Source organism: Toxotes jaculatrix, chromosome 20 (assembly GCF_017976425.1).
Source record: "Toxotes jaculatrix isolate fToxJac2 chromosome 20, fToxJac2.pri, whole genome shotgun sequence".
Classification (NCBI taxonomy): Eukaryota; Metazoa; Chordata; class Actinopteri; family Toxotidae; genus Toxotes; species Toxotes jaculatrix.
Window position 1 is genome coordinate 12,959,482 of NC_054413.1, and position 26,620 is coordinate 12,986,101.

The 26,620-nt window shown below is 39.6% G+C and overlaps 1 protein-coding gene across 1 annotated transcript in view; it reads left to right on the forward strand.

The window, feature by feature from the left end:
• The window catches only part of ofcc1 (orofacial cleft 1 candidate 1), an 88,638-nt gene that overhangs the window by 51,224 nt on the left and 10,794 nt on the right, over window positions 1-26,620 (forward strand). The window contains exons 19-21 of the mRNA XM_041066318.1: window positions 2,327-2,579; window positions 3,034-3,197; window positions 7,776-7,935. Coding sequence (XP_040922252.1) covers window positions 2,327-2,579; window positions 3,034-3,197; window positions 7,776-7,935 — 577 coding nt within the window. The remainder of the gene's footprint in view (window positions 1-2,326; window positions 2,580-3,033; window positions 3,198-7,775; window positions 7,936-26,620) is intronic.

The window sequence follows — 26,620 nt, forward strand, 5'->3', positions numbered from 1 at the left end:
GTGTAATATTTTATATGCTCATTACAAGTTTTTTAAATCTTATCTGTTAAATAATCAGAATAACTTGTGACTGTAATTGTCAAATATATACAGTGAAGTAAAAAATACAGTATTTTTGTAGTAGTGCAGCAGAAATATGGAGTTGCATAAAATTAAAATATGAAAAAATACTAATTCTAGGAGTGGTATCATACTAAGAACAGTGTTTGAGTAAATGTACTCAGTTACAGAATCAACTGATCAAGATCCACATTGCCTTGCAATGGCACTGCCCATCCTGAAACCAGTACACTGGGAGCCAATCCCAGCCAAAATTGGTTGAGAGATGGGGTACACCCTGGGCAGATAACCAGTCTATACACAGGCCTGACATATAGAGACAGTCATTTATGCTCACATACACACCTATGGACAATTTAGAGTTGCTAACCTGCTAACTGAACTGCATGTCTTGCATGAAACCTGCATGAAACCCAAGCAGGTACAGGGAGAACATGCAAACTCCACATTATTTAAATAGCACCTGTCATACAGGGAGTGTAGCTGAAAATGCTTTACACAGGCAAAGAACAATAGAATATGTGAAAAAGCAATTTTGAATGAAAAAAGTTTCAGTTGTTTAAAAGTGTTCACAGAGCTTGCATCTCTTTAATCCTTGGATGTGGAATTCCATATTTTTGTGCATGGTAAAAGAAGGCTGAGCTTCAGATTTTCTAATTCATGTGACAGTTTGTATTTAGAAACCATTGACATCAGTGTGGCTTTCGGACTGGGAAAGACATTCCGCCCTAGACTTACCTGCTGAGCCCATACCCTGAATGACAGGCCCATAGCTAGGGCTGATGAAGAAATGGGATTAGAGACTGGATTAGTAAAAACTAAAAATCCAAAATGGATGGTTTGATGCAACTGTCTACCAGCTTACTGATGCAGTATTGCATTAATTGTCCCAAAGGCCAGTCCGACTATTGTGAGCAGATGGGTAGTTAGTTAGTTTTGCTATGTTTTACAGAACCAGTAGGTCAGTATTACTTTGTCCCCTAATGTTTGTCATAGCTGATACCCCTAATCCTAATATGATAAGCCTGGTGTGTTTCTAGCGCTACCTTGTCCATATTTGGTCTTGAGCTAACAACGGGAGAGGCAGGCTGTCCGCCATGTTTACAGATCCCATCTGAAAAAGAGAAGCAATACACAGGCGCAAATGCTGCACCAATGAACAAGCTCCTATTCTTACCCCGTACACAGGCACAAACGGTGCATCAGCCAACAATCTCTGTTCTTATTATGTTCTCAGGTACTGTGTTCATGGTAACTGACATACCTCCGTTTTCCTGGCAGCAAAGATGCCATAGTGCGGAAGACGGGAACACAGCTTGGAGTTTGTAGGCAATTCCTGCTCATGCCTGTGGGAGCTGACCAATCAGTGCAGACCGGGGTTTCGGGGGGGGGGGGGGTACCTTAAAGAGACAGGAGCTTAATCTGACCACTTTGGGCAGAGAGTGAAAAGAGGTGCTGCAGATAGTGTGATTTTTTTAAATATGGTTTATGAACATTAAAGCATATAAACATTTTCTAGTAGACCCCTGAAATAAAAATATGAACCTGAATATGAGCATAATATGTCCCTTTTATGCTCTTTTGTCTTTATCAGTCAATAGATGAGATGATCTCTGTTCTCTAGCGGGACTTTCAGTGGCTTGAATCTGTGTGTTGAGAGATTTGTCTCAGATAAAACACCAATGGACCTCTACTGTCAGATTAATGGACAGAATCTGCGAGATGCTTGACTCTTGAAGCAAATCAGATGGAAATTAATGAGCAAAAACTGGACCTTTCCTCTCCCACCACTGGCTTTACCTCCTGACTGATGGCAAGATTAAGAAACTCATGAGGCTTGCTGTGAATGGGAAGTCTAACTTACAATGGCAGGCCTGGATAAGCTCTGGCATGTAACAGTACAGGTGCTGATACACTTATTGTAGTATCTTTCAGTTTTATTTTGTTACGTTATTTATGTATTTTCCTTTAATTAATATATCAACAGATTACCAAGGTAACAACATTTGCTTTTAATAGATATTACATTAAAGCAATAAGGCAGCACAGACTAGTAAAAGAGCCAACCTAATGTTAATTGTCATCAGACTAATTAAATATGATTGAATCAACCAAACAATATAACAGTGTGAATTGCTGGAACCAGTTTCCCTTGAGCTGCAAAGCATCACAAACACAAATATACTACACTCATATTGACACATGCGCACAATTCACACAGTTCACACACATGCACATCACCCGCCTCCGTTTCCTCTCCCACCAGGTTCCACTTTCACGCTCACACTGTGGAGCTTGTATACCAGAGTTCCTTGCTCCACATCTGGGAGGAGCTGGCGATGCTGGTGGTGGGTCCCCTGACCTTGAACGCATTAACGTTCCTGCTGGTTCTGATCAGATGGGGCTGTCAACAGATATTTGGCTCACTCCCTTCCTTCATGTCAAAGTTTATCATGGCTCAGGGAGTGTGGACAGTCCTCGACCCTCTGGCAGTCTTTGCAGTGGACGCCGTCCTTGGGGTAAGTCACTTAAAAATAGCTTGGACACTTGTGCACTTTAAATAGGAGTTCACTTTATCTTGGCAAAGTGACTTTAGATTACAAAAAAGGGGAGGGGAGAGGGTGAGAAAGAAAATATGCAAGGATAGATGGGTGTCTTTTTTGGCAGGAAGACTGAAAAGATTTTAACTGTTCACAGTTGTGAATCATTTGACAAGATATGTCTAGGTAAAATCAAATTTTAAATGGCATTGTAATAGTAATAGTAGTTGTGTCGGTCTTAATAACTCATATTTTGTACGATTTAGAATGAGTAGAATACCAGCTGAACAACGAAACTAAATCTTTGATCATGTAATTCTTTGATCACATTATATTTTCCCCATATTGCAAATGTCCATTTTTATACATCTAACACTTATAGAATACAATTTTGTCTTTTTTTTCCCTTTTTATTCAATCTTTGTCTCCTCAGCATCTCACCTACAGCCCCGACATGCCAGTGGGTGACGCTGCCAAGCTTTACTGGCACTTCTATCGAGCTGACCAATCAGGTGCAATGGGGGTGATTATCACGGTCTTCCTTTACGTAATCCTTTTCCTGCTCTCCATCACCATCCTCTTCGTTTACATACTAAGGTGAGAAAAACATGATGAATGATTGATGAATAAAGAAACTCTCTCTGGTCAGTCTCTCTACTCACCATATTCTGGGCCCAGAGATTCCAGGCCCAAGTCATAAAGTAGGAACACATGAGCACAGACATCCCACTAATGTGACCTAATCTCTAATTAGTCTACTCTCAATGCCAGAAGGAGAAAAAAAAAACAAAAACAAAACAAAAAAAAAAAAAAAAAAAAAAACCTTAAAATGTCACAATGTGGAAAAACCCCAAATGGACCCAGGTCATATAAACATCAGTTTATTCAGAATGGATAAATATGAAGTTAAAGCTTGACTTTGAAGTTAAAGATTGCTTCTCATCTGGCAAACATCAAAATACATTAATGGACTGACTTCAAAATAGAGACGAAAGAAAATCTCTGTGCCTTATGATAATTGTAGCAAAATAACACTTACAACCCTCTATCCCAACAGAAGTATCAGTTTATTGTGTGTGTGCAATGACATCAGATTGTAAATACAATAACTCAAAACTCCTTAAGGAGCCTTAACACATCACTGTGGTGTCCCTGATATTCTCTTGTTGTGCTTACCCTGCAAATTGTATGTCCAAAAGATTTACAATTTATTTTAAACACTATATACTATAAACCACTATCTGCTAGTAAACAGAATCAAACTGTCTAAATGCACACAAGTGATTGCAAGTGACAGCCATGGAACATCAAAGAACAATACCAAAGAATTCTAGACCCAAAGGTTATGGTAAACGCTTCAACCCACTTTGAGAATACATCTAGATTATAATTGAGTCATGTCACCATATGACAAAATTGCAGCTTCGCAAGTGATGCTCTGTGACCTGATTCGACCAGCTGTTTCAGGAGGAAAATGGAGCCTGTTTTGCAGACTTCCTCAGAAGGGGATGTCAGTAGAAGATCATCAGCATATTGAAGCACTGCATTTCCAACAGAAAGCATAAGGTCATCAAGATCTCTCCTTACTGCACATAAAAGCATACATCATAAGCTCTTTCTTATGGCTTGTAATCATACATATTGCTAACCCTGAAAGGTGAAAGCAAAGAGGTACTGGCTCTTTATTACAATGTAATAGAAAAGAAGGTTGAACAGTTACAGGGACCCGTATTGAGGTATTACAAAAGCTAGTTTTCCAAATAAATTGAATGTGTATGTGTCACTGGTTTTGGTCTGGTTTCACATAAAAATGTAGAAGAAATTTATTAAAAATTATCAAAAATACACTAATATTGAACTAATTAAAAATATATGCAGTAGGGTTCAAAAGCCCGAGACCACTTTTTCCTATTTACTTGAATGGGAAAGTGGTACACAATTGTATACAGTACTACTATTTGGCACTGACAGCTGACAAGAAGATAAAAAAAAGTTAATTCAGGTAACACAGGTATATATATATATGTTGTGTTTGTGTTATTGTAAATATACTTTTGGTGAATTTCTTAGACAGTTGTCAGTATGCTGTGAAATGGGCATACTGTTTAAAACATGTTTGATATACAGTAAACTACTGTATATACTTGTTTATACCATCAAACTTGGTGCTATGTCAGACATCTAGAAGAGTGTTATTTTGAAAACCAGATTTAGTTATATCCCTGTCTCTGGTGCTACTGAACCAGTGACAGCAGCCAACAATCATGTCAGTGCATGTCAGTATTAAGAAGAACTATGGCATATCACTAAGGTTCTGGTTTTACAACGGGATTGGGCTACTGCTCTTTAACGCCTGACTATGAGCTGTGTATGTGTCCTTCCTGGTGACTGAAGAGCACCACAACACAGCTCAAGCTACAAAAGTGGGAAATTATCATTTGGACATTTTTTTTAATTGACGCAGCCTGTAGGGACAGTCTGTCAATAAAGAGAAAGACCCTTTTTGAAACACTCTGGCCCTCACCAGTCTACTTATTCTCAAGCACCCCTTCAGAAATAACTCCTCTCACCCCTGCAGCCTCGTGCCCTTACCACTGCATCCACCATTTCTTCTCCCTCATCTGTCCACAGAAAAGCAGAAAACAACAGAAAATGAAAACAAATGTTGATGTAATCCAGTTTGATTTCATAGTAGCTTGGAATTACTTTTTTAGAATCAGACAAACAAACAAACAAAAAACCTTTAATATTCACATGCACCACACGGCTCCCTCTTTGAAAATACCATACTCTGCAATTGGTTGGAAAATTGAAGCATTTCTAATTCAAAAGTTATATGTCTTTTGATATAGCGTGAACATGTAACCCCTTTGCCTTATCCGATTAGGCTGAATGTTTTGCATGGTTGGTGTCACTGCAGGTTTCATACATACTGAAATGAACTGCATATACAGGGTGGTGACTCTATCTCTATTTTCTTGCTTTGCATTGACTCTATCTCTATTTTCTTGCTTTGCATTGTGACTCTTTTAGCAATTTTTTTTCTATTGAACCTTCTACAGAGCTGTTCGCTGGGTAGTGAGGATGAACTGGAAAACCCAAACATTGATACAGCCTAGTTTAAGAATGATTGTCCTTAACTGTTGAGTCAAATATTCAATATTCACTGCAATTGGAATGTGGACTTAAACAGGCCCTGTGCAACTAAAAGATGAAAATTGTGTTTGAAATAATAGAAGGATGTTTTCTTTTTTTTGCTCAGAGGAAGCAAAAAAGTAGAAGGGCGGGTGATAAATTACTGGATAATGTAACTCAGTATTCTTCCAAGGTGTGTCCTCCCACCCAAGACCAATTCCATTAAATGTAAGAAAACCCTTATTGAATTAATCAGTTTGAGACTGTCGGCCGAGGAGAGGGTGCCATCTAATTTCAGTAAGCGGGACACTTATCAGGCTCCAGCTAAATGGACACTATTAAAACAGCAGCCAGGAATAATGACTTCTGCCACTCAACTACCACACGGGCTTGTATTGAATGTAGGCCACGAGGCTGAAGCAAGGATGATAATTTAATGTTTTACAGTTTCCTATTGGCTGAAAGGAAGGGGCTCTGACACAGAGCGTGACATATTTCTAAAAAAAATGCCTTGGGCAATATGTATAGATAGAATGGACTGTTATCCTTTTTTAATTACATTTTAGGCAACCTTTATTCACTCATTCATAGATGTGTATTGGTGGATTTTTGACCTGTGTTTGGCATTGAAAAATTGTAACATTGTAATAATTCTTTAAGCTTTGTTTGAAATGTTCCTTTATTTGGTAATAATACAGAAACCATGAATTCAAAAATAGCAGTGGATAAAATTATAACATTGGCACATCTTTGTAGTAATAAGCATTAAATGTGGGTTTCCCACACAAAAATACCCTATCCTGTTTGTTGTTTTTTTATCATCATTAACATTCTGTTACAATAAATTCCATAAGTTAATATATGTTGTTATGGTGACCTCTATATTGAAAAGGAACCGATATGGTCATATCCAGGTCATATTCCACATTTAAGAATTATGTACTTACATTCAGGGCACTTCCTATACCAAGGGAATGAGCCTTTTGAAGTACAGAGATACAAAGATGGTGAATTCCTCCAAGAGAAAGGCTGCGCAAATGAATGAGAAGCACAATTTAAGTGTAGGATGAAAATGAATGCATGCTATTCCTGTGTCTGAGGTCAAAATTCTACAAACATCCCTCTCCCAAGAGCGATGAGGAATGATGCTGAGTTCAAAGCTCTGTACCAACTTTTTGTATAAATCCCTGTCTCCTTGATGTTGGTTTTATTTGAGAGTTGATTACCCTCTGACAGACTAGAATCTCTATGGAAGGGCACAAGGTCTGCTCGTTTTGATGGTCAGCCAAGGCATTTGTTTACAGACATGATGATTCTTTTTAGGGGTTGGCTGCGTGCACCCTTGTGTGGCAAGAGAAAAATAACACTTTGGTGATGTGTGCTCATCTGGAGGTATGAATCAATATGCCCTCTGCTGTGCCAAACGTTTTCTTGTGACTCAGGCTGGTCTCTCCACACACATCTGCATCCAGCACGTCTGTTGCATCTGCCATCTTTGAAGCTCAGCATTAACAGTGAAGTACATCCCAGGATCTGACTCCCACACATTAACAGATGTACAACCACACAGATGCACAACCAAACACGGACATGGCTACAGTCAGCTTGTGTTAGCAAAGTGCTTCCCCCTCACAGGCCAATTTGTTTGATTCCTTTTGCTCTTTCATTGTGTTTGAATTGCTGTATTAGACTTTTCTTGTGTTACACAGAGTGTTACACTGCAAATATGCTTTGTGTAATCAATAGAAGTTTTATATGTTCTTCCAGCAAGTTTGGATCATTGTGATTTGACCTGTTCCGTAAATTCCAACCAATAGTAAAAAAACAGTAAAAGAGGACATGATGCTGTTTGGCATAGAGGGAGCCACAGACCTATTTATTTCCAGTTATCATCTTTGACACAAGCCAAAGATACATGTTTTCATGCTTTGGCATTTAACCCTATGTGACCTTTACATGGCAGAGACAGTGAATCAATATGCAACACTCCTACTTCCACTTAACCCTCCTCATTTCTTTTCTTACACCTGCCCCTTCCAGATTCCACAATGATGGACACATGCTGGACATCTTTCAGAGGCTGACAGCCAAGGAGGGGACGTACTTCCTGCCTCAAGACATGGAGCTGTCCAATCAGGAACTCAGCTTCATTGTCAAGAAGGCAGAGCAGTGGAGAGGCTTCAATGGTGAGAGGCGCAAGGTGAGCATCTTGCTGCACTGCAGCCCCTCCTGTCTCTCTAGACGATGCTCTTCTCCTCACAAACCCTTGGTGATTAATTGGGCTAATGGCTTTTTTCGTAAGCACAGAATTCGCGAAAAGGTATTTGATGCTATTCTATTAGATTGGTCTGTGTAAAGGGCAGGAATTAGAGTTGCCATGGTATGGTGCTGAAAGAAATCCTGGCTGTGGTGGGATGAATGTGAAAGGAACATTTAACGGCAGCCATGATGTTGTCACGCACTGCCCATCATTACCATATTCAATTTGATCACTTTAAAGAAGCTATTATGTTAGAAGACGATATATAGAATAGGCTCCTTTTATATCATGAAATTATCTTTAGTTACATTTCAGAAAGCTGAGAACTCATCTCAGAGGTCTTTAGCTTCCTTCTAATTAGTACAAGATAATTACCAAAACAGAAACTCAGCAAGCGGGTTGCCTGATTAGTCTGTGGAAACCTTATTTCCAAAGATGTTTCATTAAAGAAGGATTTCTCAATCAACATACATACTGGAACCCTTATGCGTATGCTATACTGGGCATGTTCTTTATATGGACAACTTGGTGTCAGGGAATTCCACTTTGCATAAATGCATGTTCCCCATGAAATTACTTTCACTTGGGAGAGGCTGTCACATGTTTGAAAACCCAGTGTAGGTCAACTGGGATGACACAGGGCAGGGCAGCATATTAGCACAGAGCCTACACCCCATGTAAAATCTTTGCATAGTGATTGAAAATGTGACTTGTTTAGATAAGGGAAATAAAATGCAGGAATCAAACTGCAGCCTTCCCTTTAATTTAATCTGTATGATTTGTTAGTGGCACACATCGCTGGGTGTTCACCATGTTCATTAACTTCCTTGCTCTTTGCAAGTTCATGTGGCTATAGAGGGGTAAAATAGAACCTGAAACTTCATCATCTTCTCTGTTTGAGGTAAAAGATGGACTTGAGTACTAGGAACGGATACACCATGTTGTCTTTCAAGAGAGTGAAAACAGATAAATTTTTTAATTACTTGAATATAAATATCTTCCGTGAAACCCCAACATGTAGGCAAATTAGTTTACACATTTTAGGTCTACTCCCCACAGTGTGAATGAAGGCAGTTGGTGTCGGTGTAAAAAAATACATTCAATTCAGTCAATGAGGAAAAATCCTATTGTTCCTAACTTCACACAAATGGAAATAATGATTGCAGTTCATCAAGTGCTGTCTATTAGTGTCTAAAGTACCACAAGATTTACCAAGCATTATTTGCCAACATCTTATTATCTTATAAATCTTATTAATTCTAGAAAAGAAGCCATCATTTTGACTGGACATCACTTGGCGACCTCACTTCATTTGCTCTTGATTGAGAATCTTATCAAAGCTGAGCAAAGCCTGGTCTTTGAAAAGGACACAAGTACTTGTCTTGTCTTAATGGTCTTACAATGTAGTATTAAATTCACAATATCATTTGTTATGCCTTCCTTTTTTTTTTTTCTTTTTTTTTACACCTGTCTTGTAAGCTTTAATGGACTGCAACCCTAGCTCTGAGAGGTGACTACAACTACTACTAATGGGATGGTGATGGACTTGTTATTTGGGAGAAAACTGAACCTCCCAATGTTTGGAGACTTTGAAAGAAATTACAGCCCCAAAGTTTGTGATTAAGAAGATGCTTCATTTAGGTGCTGAAGGCCTTTTGCTGTGGTGGCACTTCTAAATCATCCTTGCATTACCTCATATCTGCCTCCACAGCAACAATTACAGCATACTTCATATTGTCTCTAATTTGGTGTTATTAAACTGATAAAATGCTAACAGGTTAACACATTCTCCCGCATGATGAAAATTTAGGGTTATTGCATTTTATGATTTTTACATTATTCAAGTGAGCCATTTTTCATCAAAATAAGATGGGCCTTGCCATTATTTCATAATTATTGTAACAATTTCTCCTGTGAAAAGGGTCACTTTCCTAACTCAGCAAAGACATAATCCCTATTAGACTAATTTGCCTACATGCAAATTTTTGTCATTTTTCCCTCATTAACTATTTATCATAGACAGGAAAAAAAATATATTCATGCAGGCGAGCAAAGGAGCAGCCCGACAGAGCTGAAACTAATATTTTGCAACTCTAATGATTTTTTGCATCCTTAATTAGATAGAATAAGGTTGATATGATTAGGTCAGGATGTAGTGTTTTTCATTAAAAATACATTTCAGAAACTGTATTCCAAATGTGCCCTTGCAATTAAATAATGAATCTGATGCATGCCTTATTACGGACCCAATTAATATCAGAGGCAAGGGCGTAATTTTAATAACAGTGGGCCACAAGGCCTTCATTAGCTGAGTGGGAGAAAGGAGGGATGAAGAGAAAGAAAACAAGGCACTCAGAGGAACAGCAGCAGTGTGATATTGAACCAATTTTAGAAAGTTATTGAACAGTACACTCTAAAAAGGATAAAGTATGACATTTTCAACAAATCAGATCTGGAGTAAACAGGAACCGCAAATCTGCCTTGTGTATTTTAACCTAATTTGATACCAATTGTATGTCAGGTGCCAAACAGAGCAACTGAAAATGGAAAAACATTTGGAAAATCACAAGTGAAAGGTTAACCTGGTCCTTAAGGTAGGTTATAACATGCAGCAGTAATTTCAGAACCTCTTCCGTAGCACCCTATAGTGGTGTTTGATTTGCACTGGATCACAGGTAGCAATCTGTTGCTTGACTGTCCTTTTTCTATTAAAGAAAAAAGTTGACTGTTTTTCGGCCAGTGTGCACTTTTCTTTAACAGGCAGTGAGGTTTCCAGATCTAGAAACTTCATCACCTGCATTATTAACTAAAATGAGAAAGCAAGCAAATGGGGCAACCACCCTATTCATTATTCTTACACAGACGCATGGAACAGACGTTAATTTAAGATATACATAGAAGAACATGTTATAACATTTGCAATGTGTAGAGCATCAGAAGTTCCCCCAAATCATGTGTCCTTATTATTGTGTCTTTCTTACTGTTTATGTTTTTTTAGGTTAAAGTTCAAGCAGATTAAACAAAATGGGATGATCATGAGATGCTCATTTAGACTAAATTTAGTGTTCTGGATGCGCTGTGCTGTAACTTTGAACTCAGCAAAAATCTCTCTGATGCTGTATCTCCCTCTAGCACTGAAACAATAAAAAGAGACTCCACATTCAATAACCAACCTGCAAATGGACTATTATTATCAAACTTGTAATTTTCACAAGGTGGTCATAAAACATAATCTAATTTTTACTTTCTCACCAATTAACTTTATATTATAGATTCCTCCATGCTGTATGATCATTTGAGTTGCTTGAGTTGCAAGGTTTAAATATGACTCTCGGGTTAAGACGTCAGCTGTAGGCGCAAAGACTGGTGTATGAGTCAAGGGCCTATCTACTTTTGTGTTCTTTAATTTGATCTCAGGAAGGAAGTTAGAAGAATGAGTTTCCATTAAAGACCATTAACCTCACACGTTGTGGATGAACAGGTGAAAAGCTGAGAGAGGGGGCATTAGCTCATATGCCAATTATGGCATTTTTACATGATTGAAATTCCTTAAGAATTGCCTTACACTGTTATTACGCTATGTAGTAGATGTCACACCTGTAACACGCTTAGTGTGTTGTTGTTGCATTCTTGCTTTACCACCAGAAAAATAGTTCAGACATTTGTTGTGGTGTTATTATCATTATTTCATTTATTTATTTATTTTTAATTAAAATAGTGTTCTTATATCCCTCTTTACGTTGAAGTGTGGTGGACTGGGTTGTCCCTCGACACCTATCCAAGAATGCTATCAAAACAAAGTATGTGTCTATGTCTCATGTTACTTAGCGTGTTCGTGGTATTTCTGTCTGCTAAAAAACAACAGATCCTTAATGTAGTTCAAAGTCAAAAAGAAAGTTGCTGGTGTAAAGGAAGATGCTCTTGCAAGAAATGAGCCAATAGGTTGTCTGTGCAAGCAGGTGATTACGGCCCATAGTTACGCTTTATTGTAAGATAACCTCTAGTGGCTGTAGTAATTACGATGGGTAGATGGATAAGAAAATACAGGACTTTCACACAGGAGACTGATAAACTAATAATTAGCATTATTTCTTTTATCCATTTTTATTATTGCAACCATGATGACAAAGGTCCAGTATGCCTGCTGCTTGCACACTCCTAGAGGTTGTATTATTATTACCATGATGACATGATGACACCATGATTTGCGGCTGAATCTCACCAAATCATGAACATTCCACAACGTTTATTATCGTTACCATGACAACGCACCCCTGACACGCTCCTATGGCTGGTATCTGGGGGTAGGGACAAGTGACCTATATGGGTGTTTCAGTTGGAGTACTTGTTGTGTATGGGCAATGTAACTGTGTTTTTGTCATTGTTTTTTTTTTTAAGGTTTAGTATGAATCCTAACAAAACCTGTAGAAAAAGCCAATCAAAAGCTGACAGATTTCTATAGGAAACTGCAGTCGACATTGCAGATTAGTAGGTTAGGGGTTTAGTAATGAGCCCCATTAATTATGTAAAGGCAGTGATGCAGATGGACCTACTTAATTGTCTCCTGTCACCCTCTTGATTACTGTACCTGGAAGGGGGGTGTTAATTTCTGTAATACTTAAGCAGGTACGCAAACTGTTTTGTCAGAGCCACCGCTATGACAATGATAGAGTAGCGTGCCAGCCTACCCTCTGAAAAGCTTTCTTGCTGTTAATTCACCAGAAGGAAACTTTCCCAGTAGTGGTGGTGACATTGTGATAATTGAAAGAGAGACGGAGAGATTGAAAGATGTGGGAAAGGAAGGAGATGGGAGAGAGGGGTTTTGGATGGTGGCCCTGAAGATGTTTTTGCAACCTGAAAATTTGCCTACCTTCACGCAGTTTGTTTCCATATGTCTGGGTAATGGGTTACCAGCAGGTACGTTTGGGAACACCCAAGGTGCTTTGCAACAGCAGTGAGGTTGGTGGGGAGTAAACCTGTTGAGAGTAAAACAGCACAGACTGGAGTGGTAATGAAAACCTGAGTCTGGCTGTTAATCATATAAAATGTGTTCTACAACAAGTTTAATCTACAACAATGGCATGATGGCACCACCTGACCAGAGAGAAATAGGGAGTCATTTTAATAACAGCAAGTCATTATTTTTCTGCAAACTACCTAAGGACAAAGTAATGTAATGTGCATGTCACATTGCAAAGGTTAATTTAGACATTTTATATATATATATATATATACAAAATAATGTGATGAAGATACAGTTGGGTACAGAACATAAACTTGTGAGAAGAAATTAAAAGTCAAATTTCTATACTACTACTTTGCAATAGCAACACAGTTTTGTGCGAAACGTAACTGCAATTAGATTACGTTTTGTGTTACATAATGAGGATATGTTGTTAACTGACATAGTTTTTCTGCCAGAATATCAAATCTTGGAGCAAATATCTACATGCAGCGACTACAGCACTATTACATAATTTTTTTGGTTATGTTTGGGCACTCACAGCATTTGTTTAAGGTTAGGGAAATTTAATACAGAAAAAAGTTGATGTGTTTCTTTAAATTCAACCAAAATCAAAATCTTTCCCCAACCTTAACCAAAGCACTTTTTTCACCTAAGTCTAACCATAGACATTATTGTCTGTAGCAAACTGTGTGCATGTCTGAACATAATCCAGCCAGCGACTGTGGTTCCAATTAAATGTACTTGCTGTTGCAGTTTATTTGTATAGAACATAATTTCTAGGAGACACGGTTGTTGTACACTTAATATAATTTCATATATATCACTGTAAATGAGAGTTTTGACTATCTATCTGGCTTGTAAACACTCCAAAAGACAATTCAGTGGAAACTCACCACACAATAATACACATTATAACACAACGCTTCACCTGGTTTATTCACCAGTACTGTGAAGTGAGTATCAGGCCACCTGAGATGCAAATCTAAACTTTGGAGAGGAAGGTGGACAGAAGGAGCAACAGGCCGTGACAGGATAGACAGGAACTGCTGTCACATAACAATAGAGCCCTCAGCTCCTGAACAGGAACCCATAACAACAACACAGGAACACCAGGAAAGGACGAGCTGAGTGCTTCAGTGGCACAGGAGGAGCCGTCTACAATCAGAGGGCATCTGTTGGTTCATGGTGTGCGTATGTATGTGTGTGAACGTGTGTATGTGTATGAGTGTTGGGTCACCGGAGTACTCCAAAAATCCTCAGTTACCTCTACCAGTTAGCTATGTGGTCAGTGTGCATGCACGTGTATATGTGCATTCATGTGCTTAGCTTAAGGAGTATTAATGCAAACCTGTAAACCTGCATACACTGTCTGTGCATGGGTGGGTGTGATCATGCACCTTTCTGGGTGCATGTGTGCGAACCTTACTGCACACCTGCATGCGCATGCCACATTTAGAGTGGCTTCTTCAATTACAGCGGAAGGGTTTGTTTTTAGTGAACATCGCTTAGGGCCCCAAATGGCCAGAGGCAATAGCAAGCTGGTAGACAAGGACAGGACCGATGTAGGGGCAAACCCAGCATTCACAGTTGGAGCATTAAGAAGCTCAAAACGAGATATCACTACAAAGGCTACATGTCTGTGTTCCTGAAGGATTTGGACTTTCCAGGGCAGTATGAGAAAGTGGTGCATAGTGATTAAAAAAGGGAAACAAGAAAAACAGGTGAAGATCGAACAAATGTACACCATAATACATGGACGGCAATACATACTCAGTGTGTGAGCATCAACTTTCATTCAGTAACTTCCTTTAAGAACTATTTGTTCAAGAGTAGTAGCTTGTTTCAGAGCTATTTGTGCAAAGGGTGCAATCCTATAGTGTCTCATGGGAGTGCATCATGCCCCCCTCATCATGTTGTATCTGCTGGCTGTGTGTTGTGGTCTGCTTTGTACTCTGACACTGATGTGTGTGTCTCTGTACATGGTGTATGAGGCCATACACAATACTCTGACCCACAAAATATCTGTGCATGTCAAGGCATGGACACAGGAAGTGCTACTTCAAGTGTCTCAGTGGGGCTGCAGACTCTGATCATTTACAAGGTTGGCTAGTTAAATAGACAGAGGGGATCACTATGACTGCATGTTAATTTTCTATAAGTTTCTATCAGTACCAATACCGTATGTTATGGTTCACTGTTCTTGGGTAGCATATGACTGATCAATCTTGGGTGTACAGTTCAGACTACAGACTTTCATTTGCTGGTGTGTGTCCAAGATGGCAATAGCTGGTCTTGGCTCATGAGAACATAATTTTCAGAAAATATGAAAAATCTTAAGATAATATATGAATAAATTACACCCAAGGCAGACAAGGCAAGCAAACACTTTTGACGTACCTTATAACCAGTTTTATATTTATGTACGTAATGTATATGTAGTAGGTCAAGCAATTTCTTTCTCATCATATAACAAAACCGGTAGACTACAACCAAAACAATTCAAGGATGAACACAATACATTTCTTCTATCAATGCCAACAGAATGTCGAGCACATAAGAAACCTGGGATACCAATTTAGAATAGCATAGTGCTCATAGTCAGAGCAGTACAGCTTTGGTGATGGCATTAGTAACAAACAACACAAGGAGGATGAACTGGAACAGTACAGCCGAAAAGAAACTGTGTGCATCAACTGGATCGAGGTGGAGCAGATTGGCAAAAAGACTGAACGTCAACTTGTGGAGATGCAGCTGCACAATTATTAAGGAAAGTGATATCTCAGTGCACCATTTGAGTGGTGGAAGTAAGCAGGGCAAGATGAATTGCTCATGAGTGGAGTATGTTTTCTGACACCTTTTCTTTCTTATAAATGGTAGTTTTCTTTGTCTAGCATATATCATATCAACATGCCATTATTTTATAGATTATTATGTTGGTACATTACTCTTAGACCTTTGTATCTACTTAATTCACTTTTATTTGAATTGTTTTATTATATTTTATTTTATTGTTCTAGCTCTATGAACACAGGCAGAAACCTCAAACTACCTCCTATTTTGAAATGTTATAAGCTGATACACTGCCTTTTCTCACAAACACATGGCTAAAATATCCTTATTTCTTGACCAGCCCTCACTTCCAGCAGTGGATAAAAAGAGAAATGAGAAAGTATTCCAGTATGAACTCATTGGTGTGAACAGTTTAATTACAGGGAGTGTCAGCCCCATTGCTTAATGTGTCCCTCACAATTAATCCAGGGAGAGGATGTCATTATCTAGCAAAGCCTGAGCCTGGGTAAGCTTTTCTGACAGAGGGAAAAGAGGGAGGGAATGAGAGAGTGAAAAAAAGAAAGCAAAGTCAAAACACTGACGTCTCTTTGGATGGCAACCTATGATGTGGCCAACCTCCATGCGATACAAAAGGATCAAGCTTAGATGCTCAGGGATTGTTTCAAAACATCTTGTTCTTCAAATATTTTGCACACTTGCCTCAAATGGATCCATCAATGAGAAATGAATTTCTTCATAATATGAAGCTTCACATGTCACCTGTCCAACTGCAGGAGGTTAAATTGACATCACTTTGAGACGCTTTTCCATTCTTCTCCAAGTCCTAATGAGATATGGCCCCTTCTCCTGCCATCTCATAATGTGACACACAGGGCAACAAATTGGACTGTTGAAGAATGAGAAAAGATTTTAGCAAGAGCTCTCCAAACAGTGAATGGAAATTAAGAAGACTTACTCCACTTTCAGTGGCTTTGCGACCAAACTACCTGGCTCACAACTGTATGCAGAATATGATTGAACTACAAATTTTAATGTATTAATGTTAAATGTTTAGATCTGTGAAATGAAATTACTGTGTGATCCTGTATGTCACTCATACTGAAATACACATAAAACATACGCAGCCTTTGACTCACAGGGGTTTTACAGTCTTAACTTTACAGATCTGATTCTTTGTGACTGTCGGTTGTTAGTCACTTCTTTTCCCTTCTCTCCGTTCTTTTCCTTTAAAGAGTTTGACCTTGGCTGCTTCCTGTGGCCCGGAGGGGATGAGGAAGGTCTGGTGATTGTGACAGGTGTTGCGTCAGCCCCACATGATATCCCAAGGAGAGATAGGCATTTGGATTTTTTTTGTTTTTTTTTTAACTATAAGGGTTTCACTTATAATCTTAAAGAGACACCGTGTTTCTGTGTGTATGTACGCGTATAATATCTATGTGAAAGAGAATGTGTCTGTGCGTCTTACCACTGATTCCCAGCATCATGTTGGTTTTTGGCTTGGACACTTATCACCTCCAGCTTCTAAGGTTTGATTAGGTTCAAGCTTATCCAAAGTCAAATTTTGGATATCAAAGGTAATACTCAACTTTGGCATCTCTCAGCAGCTTCATCAAAGCCTGGTCACCTGAAAATTTGAGAATTGAGGATGACATCTTGTTTTACCATGTGTTTCATGATCTAACTTTTCCCGGCACAAAAGGATTATGTGAAGGAGGCATGTCTTGTTGGTGAGATTGGTTTGACTGTAATAATGCAGAGGCTTAGGACATTTTTGTTGTTAACTTCTTGTGATTGCAGGATACCTCATAAACTAAATCAACAGTTAAAGAACATAAGTTCATATGCACATGCTTTAATAATATTAATTTTTTTACTTTTACATTTGAATCTGGTCAATATCTGTAGTGTTGCAGTTTTGACATTACATATTTTGAGGAGTGCATATATCTATATCTATCTATCTATCTATCTAACTATATATATAATTGAATATACAATATTATAGGCATTAAAATATGGAACAGACATATTTCCCTTGTTCAATGAAGCTGCAGGTAAACTTTAATATTTTCAAACCTGGAAAAGTGCTCTCCTTACGGCCCAGGGTGAGTCAGACATGGCATGGAAGTAAAAGATGGGTTGCTATCTGAGTTGTTTACTGTAGGCAGGGAGTAGGCTTTATTTTCTGCAAAGAAGATTAGTTACAGTGAATTATGCATATCTTATTTTCTGGATTATCTCAGGCACTCAGAGATACTATCACATGGGATAATCTCTTTTAAAGTTGTTCAGTTTATTCTGACTGTAAATATAGTCATTGTTGCTTGTTTATCTTTTCTTGAAGTCCAGTTTGGTCTGTGCTACTTTTGGATAGAGAGTGTTCTTGCACTGTTCAAGTTGAAATGTTTCTAGACAGATCTTGACTGATTTTTTTTTTGACTGGTTTATGGGCACAGTAATAAGAAGAGGGTGGATGAAAGCCACTGTAGCATACTAGCCATTTTGTCACTATGTGTGTGCATACAGTATGTTTGTGTCCCTGCATGCAAATATGAATGGGTGGCTTGTCTTGTCCAGTGGTGCGTTTAACCAGACACAGACCTTTGCCTCAGCCAAATCAGGCTCATCACAGACAGTGTGCATCCATGCCATTTTCAAGCTGCTCCAATTATATCTGCCGACTGACCACATATTGGCCAAATTTACAATAATAGCATATCTATTTCCATTCTAATGGCTGACATTGCTTGGCTTATCCATGCATGTATGTCATTGGCCTTTTATGCTTTGTTGTTTGGTCCTTTCCCAGCCATGAGCAATGTGCTGTAGCCCCTCTTGGCCTTGAATGTGTATGTGCATGTGCTGTGTGGAGCTATGTAACTGGGTTTATATGTCCATGCATCGGTATCTCTGTGAATGAGCATGTTCCATTAGCACAGTGTGAGCCCTGACGTATAAAATTTGTGTATGACAGTGTATTCAAGTTCAAATTGGTATATGAGTGTGTGATCCCAGTACATATGTCTATGAGCCTGAATCGGCATGTGCATTTGTGTGGCTACATACAGTCTGTGTCTGTGGAATGAGCCCAGAGCTGAGCAAACAGGCCTTGAACCTGAGCCAGCTCTGATATACACGGTGGTGGTGGAGTGCAGAGATTGACCCTCTATAGCTTAGAGAACCTCTGCACAGTACACACTCCTCTGCCCCCTCCTCCTCATCTCCCCACAGCCCTCCCCTCCCTCCCTCCCTCCCTCCCTCCCTTCCTCCCTCCCTTCTCCCTGCTGCCTAGCCCCAAGCGCCTGCAGGCGTTGGAGATGCATGCATGCGTTGCCTCACTGTGTGAGGCTTTGTCTGTTTGAGAATGGATGTATGTGTGTGTATTAGCATGTATATGAGTGTTGCTGTTTGTGTGTTTGTGTGTGTGGATCAGGATCTGTGGACAAAGGAAGAAATCATGTCTACCTCTTCTCTCACACTGTAATCATTGATGTTGCTTACTGCTCTTACCTGTGCATGCCTACAAAATTTTCATTGGATTGCCTTTTGTTTTGAAACAGTACGCCTAACACTGTGACAATGTGGCACCAAAATCAATACAAAAATGAAAGGATATTGTTACTGAAATTAGTGTTTAGTGGCCTGGTTTAAGATGGAGCAGCTTCTAAGCAGTGATTGTTGAAGTTGTTATGACCAAATAAGCAATTTTTATTAGACTGTACTTAATTTAGATTATTTTTCCTTACAGATAGTGTGTATTTCTAGGTTAAGTTTAATATTAATTCAAAAAATACAAATATTGCAACTGGTAGGCTGGAAAATAGGTGCTATAAGATCAGAATAACATGCATTTTGTGTTGCTTATTTAATACATGATGGAATGTAGGAAATGTAATGGCACACAAGAGGTGCTGAGGAGAGGTGTACATGTAAAAACTGTGAAGTGGTTTAATATTCCAGTGGTGGTATTCATGTGTGAAACTTCCATGACAGCATCCCTAAGTAGTTTCAGTTTCCCTGATATTAAATTTTTTGGTCCAAAAAATTATCTTTTCCCTCAAAATCTTTAGTTATTAATAAAGGCGTTCAGTACATTTGAACAAATTCCTATCAACAAATTTTCAAACTGACCTGACTGTACTGTATCAAAATTGTGACTGGGAACAAACCAGTAGCTTTTACTAACAGAGCTCCCCTTTTCAGTGAGAGCCGTTTTCTGCTCAGCTGTGATTCACAGAACGTTACATCCTCATTAAAAGCTTATTAAAAGGGCATGAAATCCACAGAAACTATCATAATATGATAACTCTGCCATACATAATAGGCTGCTCAGCTATTGACCTTATGTGCAGTGCTTGTTTAGGCTACTTTAGTTCTGAATTGAATGTATCAGCTTGGACCACAAACAGACTGAACATACTACTGAACTGAAGACAGTCTAAATCAGCACTAAAAATTCGCCATGTGAACAGTGATGCATTCACTTGCTGTTGTACATACTGAATTGCCTTTGAACTTTGATACATTCACTTTCTGTTTTACTTACTGAAGTGCCAATGAACTGTATTTAATTCTGTCTGTGACCCCTGGGCTTGACTAAGCCTGTCGGCAAGGAACTGCATGTCCACCACCACAACCAACCTATTTACAACTGCACAAAGTGATGCCGTTAAGTTCCTCGGCTGCCGCTGGGGGCTGGCTCCAGAAGTGAGCAATTCTCTCTTGACCCCCATGTTAAAATAGGCAACTTTACAGCCTAAAAAACATATTTACAGCCTGGTAGATTTATTGATTTTGGTCTCTGATAGTTTCCACCTCCACGAACACTGTGGGGGGAACCGTTTTAATGTTATTTAGGCTTAATAAATTAGGGCGTGGTTACATTGAGTGACAGCCCCATAGACAGGCACAGGCAGTTAGCTCTTTGCTAAAGCATCGGCTGGGCTAGGCGGCTACATCCAGAGGCCTCCGTTTACCTCCAGCGGTTCACAGGTGCTGCAGTGTCCGTGTTTGTTTGGCAATGTTCAGATAGGTTTTTGTGACAATATCGCTTGTTGTAGCGTTGACTGAACTAACGGACTGTCTAAGGAGTCTGTGTTGCAGTTTTTTCGGTAAGTAAATTTCTCACTATTTTACCTAGATGTTTGCATTAATTAGCAGGTACCGGCATATTTTGCTGCTGGCTTATGACTTAATTGCTGATTTATGGTCGCTGCTGATACAGATAGAGGACTGGAGCGGATAATGTTAGGAACGCTGCTGTGGTGTGTTCCGTTCTCTCAGAGTCCGTTTATTGCGGGAATACTAGGCTACAATTTTATTTCGTCTCATTTTTCTGTGTAAAAAGTCTGACATTGCATGGACAGAGCAGCTCCTTCAGTAAGCGGTGTTGTGCAGCTGTAGCCTCACTGTAAGTGTATAGTGGGTGGAGGCAGCGGTGAAAACCGGTAAATATAAAATATTAAACATTTTAATATGTTATTATCATCATTATTTTTTTATCGTTATCATTAATAATAATGACAATAATAATAATAACAATAATAATGTTTTAAACTTTTTAATAATTTTATCAATATGAAATAATGATGATTGTTTCACAGTTAAATAACAGGCTAAAAATAAATTTCCCCCCACAACTCCACCAAACCCTGCAGCTCCATCTAAAACCTCTCTATCTGAAACAGTCATGTTTAAAACACAGCAGCAACATTATGATCTCTGTTGTATACTGTGTGTCGCGGTTACACAGGGTCGAGCTAGTCGAGTCGGACTCGGGGACTGTCGTGTGGTGGATGTAGCCCGGTGTAGCTGCCGCTAGGCTTGTTAGCCTAGCTGATTAGCTGATTAGCCTTAGGCTAGCTCGGTTGCTCCGAGCTAAGTGGCCGGGTTCTCGGCCGGCTGACCCAGGCTGACCCGTAGAGTAACCGCCCCTTCGCCACTAAAATCCAAGATGGCGCAGCTCAAATGTCCATGGTTTGGTCACAAAACCGACTCCCCGAAACCAATGGGTGACGTCACGGGTGCTACGTCCATGTCTTATACAGTCTATAGTTAAGCCTCACCACAGTTACAAGTCAATGTCCAGTCCTTGTACTGCCAACATTTGGTCTTCCCTACAGCTGGCATTTTGCAATAGGGAGATTTGCTTGCCTTCTTTTTTGCTAATGCCACTCTCTTGAGGCACCATGCTAACATTAGCGTTAGCCAGTGGAGAGCTGTCGGGTAGCTGTGTTGCAGGACTCACTCGTGCCACCTCTAGTTTTAGACTTTTTTTGAAAAACCCCTGTGTTTGAACCCAGGAGAGCCTGTGCATTAAATCATTTGAATGGTGATGCAGCAGTGTAGCTTAGGAGAAAAACCATATAGTCAGTGACAACAAGTCTTTCAACTGAACGAATCATCAATGTGAACTGAGATTTCCATCTCTAGTCATTAATCAAAAGCATCATGGACACAGATAGGCCTCATCCATTGCCATGATTAGCTGATTGCGGAAGGCAAACAGGATAGATGGTCAGAACACAGGTTTGGTTTCACTTTGAAATAAAAACTGGGAATGAAATTTTTGATGAGGTGCTGACCAGTGTCTTTTTATCAATTCACTATGGTACAGAACAGGTTCGCAAAGTCTTCTTTGAATGTTCAAGCAGATGATATTCTTTCTGCTGCAGTAGTCCTAATGTGGTATCCCACCAACAGCAACCAGAACTGCACAAATACTTATCTCAAATAATTCCAAATGTTTCCTGATGGATTACGCCAATGCCTCCCCGGCTCAGATCTGGTTCATCTTTAGTACAACATCAAAATTTAATTATAAGAAGTTGGCTAATAACCAGGTGACTTGGCACTTTATGAAATATTTCTGTGGATCTGTGTGCTCAAAATATTCTTTTTAGAAATGAAGTGCTACTTAATATCCTGATATATTACAACTTGCTGGGACAAGCCCATAAAGCTAAGCCCATACATAGTTTTTCCTCAATCTTCATTTCAAAACCAAAGCACTATCCAAATTCGCAGCTATATCTCACTTGCCCACTCTACAACTCTTCCTCATCCTCAGCTCTCTGCTCATTAGAGCCATATATCTGTCCTCAGCCTCAGCACAAGATCCACATCAAGGTCCATTCCCAATCCGGCGTCTTGCCAGAACCAACCATAGCCCCATTCCAAGCACCAGGACCAGAACCAGAATTTTCTCCCAAATCCAAACCCTTATGCCCCACTCCAACTCCATAGGTCCAATCTCTTCCCTAGTCTCAGTCCCAACTATAGTCCCAGGCACAGTTGGGGCTTCCATGTGCAACTGACACATAAATAACCAAGCCTGTCCGCCACCCAGGCAAATTCAAATGCACCTGTCAAAGTGATGAAGCACCCGCCTGCAGGGAAGCATTGTTTACATTTTCACTCCACTCTTTGAAAAAGTGAGATTCTAATTATTTTCCCACTGTAAATTAAAGTCAAGTGGGACAGAATTACAAACCAAAAGGATCATGGTAGTGGCAGGAGAAAACACCAGCCCTCCTGTGTGTAAATTGTGCGATGGGTGGGGTAAAAATTGTGTGAAATGTATAGGTGGTAGACAGAGAGAAGGTCAGCAGCTTCTGTCTTTAAGATGGGAGATAGTGAGAGAGACAGAGAGGCAAGAAAAGGGAGGTATAGCATTCACAGAGTCTGTGTAATGAGTCTACTTGTGTTATGCTCATTGCATACGGGGTCTAGAGAACTTCAACCAACTGGAATACATTATGCTTTCACATTTCATACATAATAATGTGCCAAAAATATGCTGCATTATTTTTCATACCAATGATCACGGAGAGAGATAGACAGAGAGAGCGAGTTAGAGAGAGGAACAAAGAGAGAGAGAGAGGAGAAATATTTAATTAGTCCATGGGAACATGCAAATGGAAGGTAAAATTAGACAGAGGAAAGGAGATCTGGGGAAGAGAGGTTGCCTGAATGGCAATGATGGCTATCTAGTTTGGATCAATCATTTAAGGATCAGGGGGACTGACAGGCTTGCTCGTGCCCACCCCTCAGGCTCCTGTCCTGGACAATCGCCAGCCTGGCTCAGTCTGTCTGCCCGTGGAGACTTCTCCTCCTCTCCTTCATCCAGTCACACAGAGGCACACACACCGACATATGTGCTTGTTTATCATACACAAATGCAAACAAATGTGTTCAAATACTAACTTAAGTGGACACATACATGTATGCCCATTCTTTCTCAATAAAAGCTTAATGATAAATGATTATGGATAACTTTCTCTGGGGCCTTGTTAGTTTGTGTGTATTAAACAGTTATGTATCTTTCCTCATGGCAGTATTTTAAAAATGGTGGATTTCTGGATACATCATTTGACTGCTGGTGACTTTAATTTGCTGTCTAGACCCCGTGTGTGGTTCCCATTTTGAAACTGGCAATGATGAAGTTTTCTGCAAGGTCATGAGGTCAAGTTTGCAAACTGTTTTGATTGTCAGCAGGGACATGCCAGATGGGGGTCACAACAGAAATGTCCTTTTGTAAAAATTGTCCGTTCTAGACAGTGTTTATATCTGATGTGACAAAATGGAGGAAAATGTCAGGCATTGATATTTGTGACAGTCAAGGACGTGTGAGACAAATAAATAAAATACACTGTACCTCTCCCAGAGCTAACAAAGCTATTACTAGACCAGTCTGTCACCCAGTGGAAAATTACTACTTAATTCCCAGAAACTGCCTGCCCTCTTTTCAGCACTTAGCTGCAAGTTTAAATCTTAATTTAGGTTTAAATAATAACACAAAAGAATATCCTTTTTTGAATCCAAAGCATTTATCTTTATTTTTGAGGCAGTGATGCCCATTTTTTTAGCCCCAAACCATAATTTCAGTGACAGGAATTCCAAATTCATATATTTGTACACATTTGAATAAAAATGATTGACAGGTCAGTCAAATTTTATTACAAGTCACAGTGGATTTTTTAAAAAGAAAACCTTTCCATGGGCGCCTGTATTTAAGTACTGATTGCTTTTATTCTGTATTCATATGTGGTATGGTATGATTCGTTAGGTGTGAAATCGCATCTTCTCCCAGAAAGACAGACAGACTATATTTGTGAACCATGGAGCCATGTCTGCAGCTGTGCCATCCCCACTTCCTGTGTCCCTGTCCCTTCCTACCATTCTCCATGTGCATTTGCAGTAACGTCTACAAATCCTGAAATTTATGTCCCTGCTGGAAAACATGGTTTGCCATTTATAGTCATCCGCTAAAAGAAATAAGGCCCGTCTCTCTTGATGCAAGTCAAGGGACTGATGCAGACTCAATCAGATTTCTAAATACAGACCCCAACAATAAATCCCAGCTTGATTGGGTCTGAATTGGGTTAGCTCAGTTGAATGCTATCTGCTTAACCCACAGCTTGCCTGTCTGCTCCATGCAGGCATTGAACCTAAATCAGTCACTTAGTGCTATCACATGGAACAATGGTGGAGTGGAGAGAGCACTCAAGCTAGGGCTAGAAGCCAGGCTTGTACCATAACGTAACAACAGACCAGAACAGAGTGGTGTAGAGCAAACAGGCCCTCTAATACTCTTTCCTTTTTGTGTCTCAGCAATGATGCATTCTGAGAGCCATGGTGCATTGCATGAAATGGCATCACCCAAACTGAACACACAAACACCTTTTTAGGCTTTTGTATAGTCTTGTCAACTGGATTTCACATGCTAATTAGCATAGGATGGTGGCATGGTTAACATGAAAAAAAAATATTTTTATGCTAGCCAAGATACATACACATGCACACCACACGGGAGAATTTAAGTAGGTGTGTTCAACAAAGGTGTCTTAGAGTACAGAAGCTGAATCCATCGTGTTTCTATCACAACTGTACAGTTCCTACAAATCCTGGACAGGGGCCATAAACCAGGTCATAAGTACACTTCCTGTGGCCAATAGAGCAGGAAAGGATATTTAGCGTTTTTCCTTTAAATGTTTGTGATGTTTTTGCTGTATCATCAGCAAGCTGAGTACCGAGACATAGGAAGAGATCTTGGATTTTCTGCACACTCCCAACTTGTGTTTCCTTGAAAAACAAAATCAACACACATACACACTATCCAAACACACTGATTGCTGCCTTACTGAGGTGTCGATTACTGAAGGAATTCAGGTAATGGGGTCCCCTCAGTGTGTACCAAGGCCAAGCTAGAGGCAAGGCATAGTTGACGCGATTTCACTAATGAGAGGCTGAATTAACATTGAAGAGATGCATCCCAGGGCCCCACACACATGCACACAGACACACACACACACACGCCTTCTTTAAATGTTCCTGGATAGCCTTCGTTCTCTCTGCACTCATGACTTTCTGGACATTTTGACAGTGGAGTCTTTCCTAATCATGGGGCTGTATGGTTTGCAGTTGCTGCAATATCTCTAATTACAAGTGTGATAATAGCTCCTGTTGTTTTCATGGTCAAGTGCCTAGAGTTGTGTTTGGCTAACTGTTTAGAAGCAGGGGTGACATCCATACACAGCTAAATTAAACCTCTCCTTCAGCTTGACCCTGCCACTCATGGCCTGCTGAATGAGCCTGCCTTTATTCCTTTTTCTGTATTTTTAGACAAGTCATAATTACGCAGGCAATTAGAGGGTCACCTTGAGTTTTACAAACTACTTAAAAACTTTCACCTCTTTGTGACTGTTGTGTGTGTGTGTGTGTGTGTGTGTGTGTGTGTGTGTGTGTGTGTGTGTGTGTGTGTGTGTGTGTGTGTGTGTGGTGCAGTGTGTGTGCATGCATGAGGTTTGGAGTTAAAGTTTGGAATATGGCTTATATCTTCCCCTATAGTTCATGTATGCATACACACAT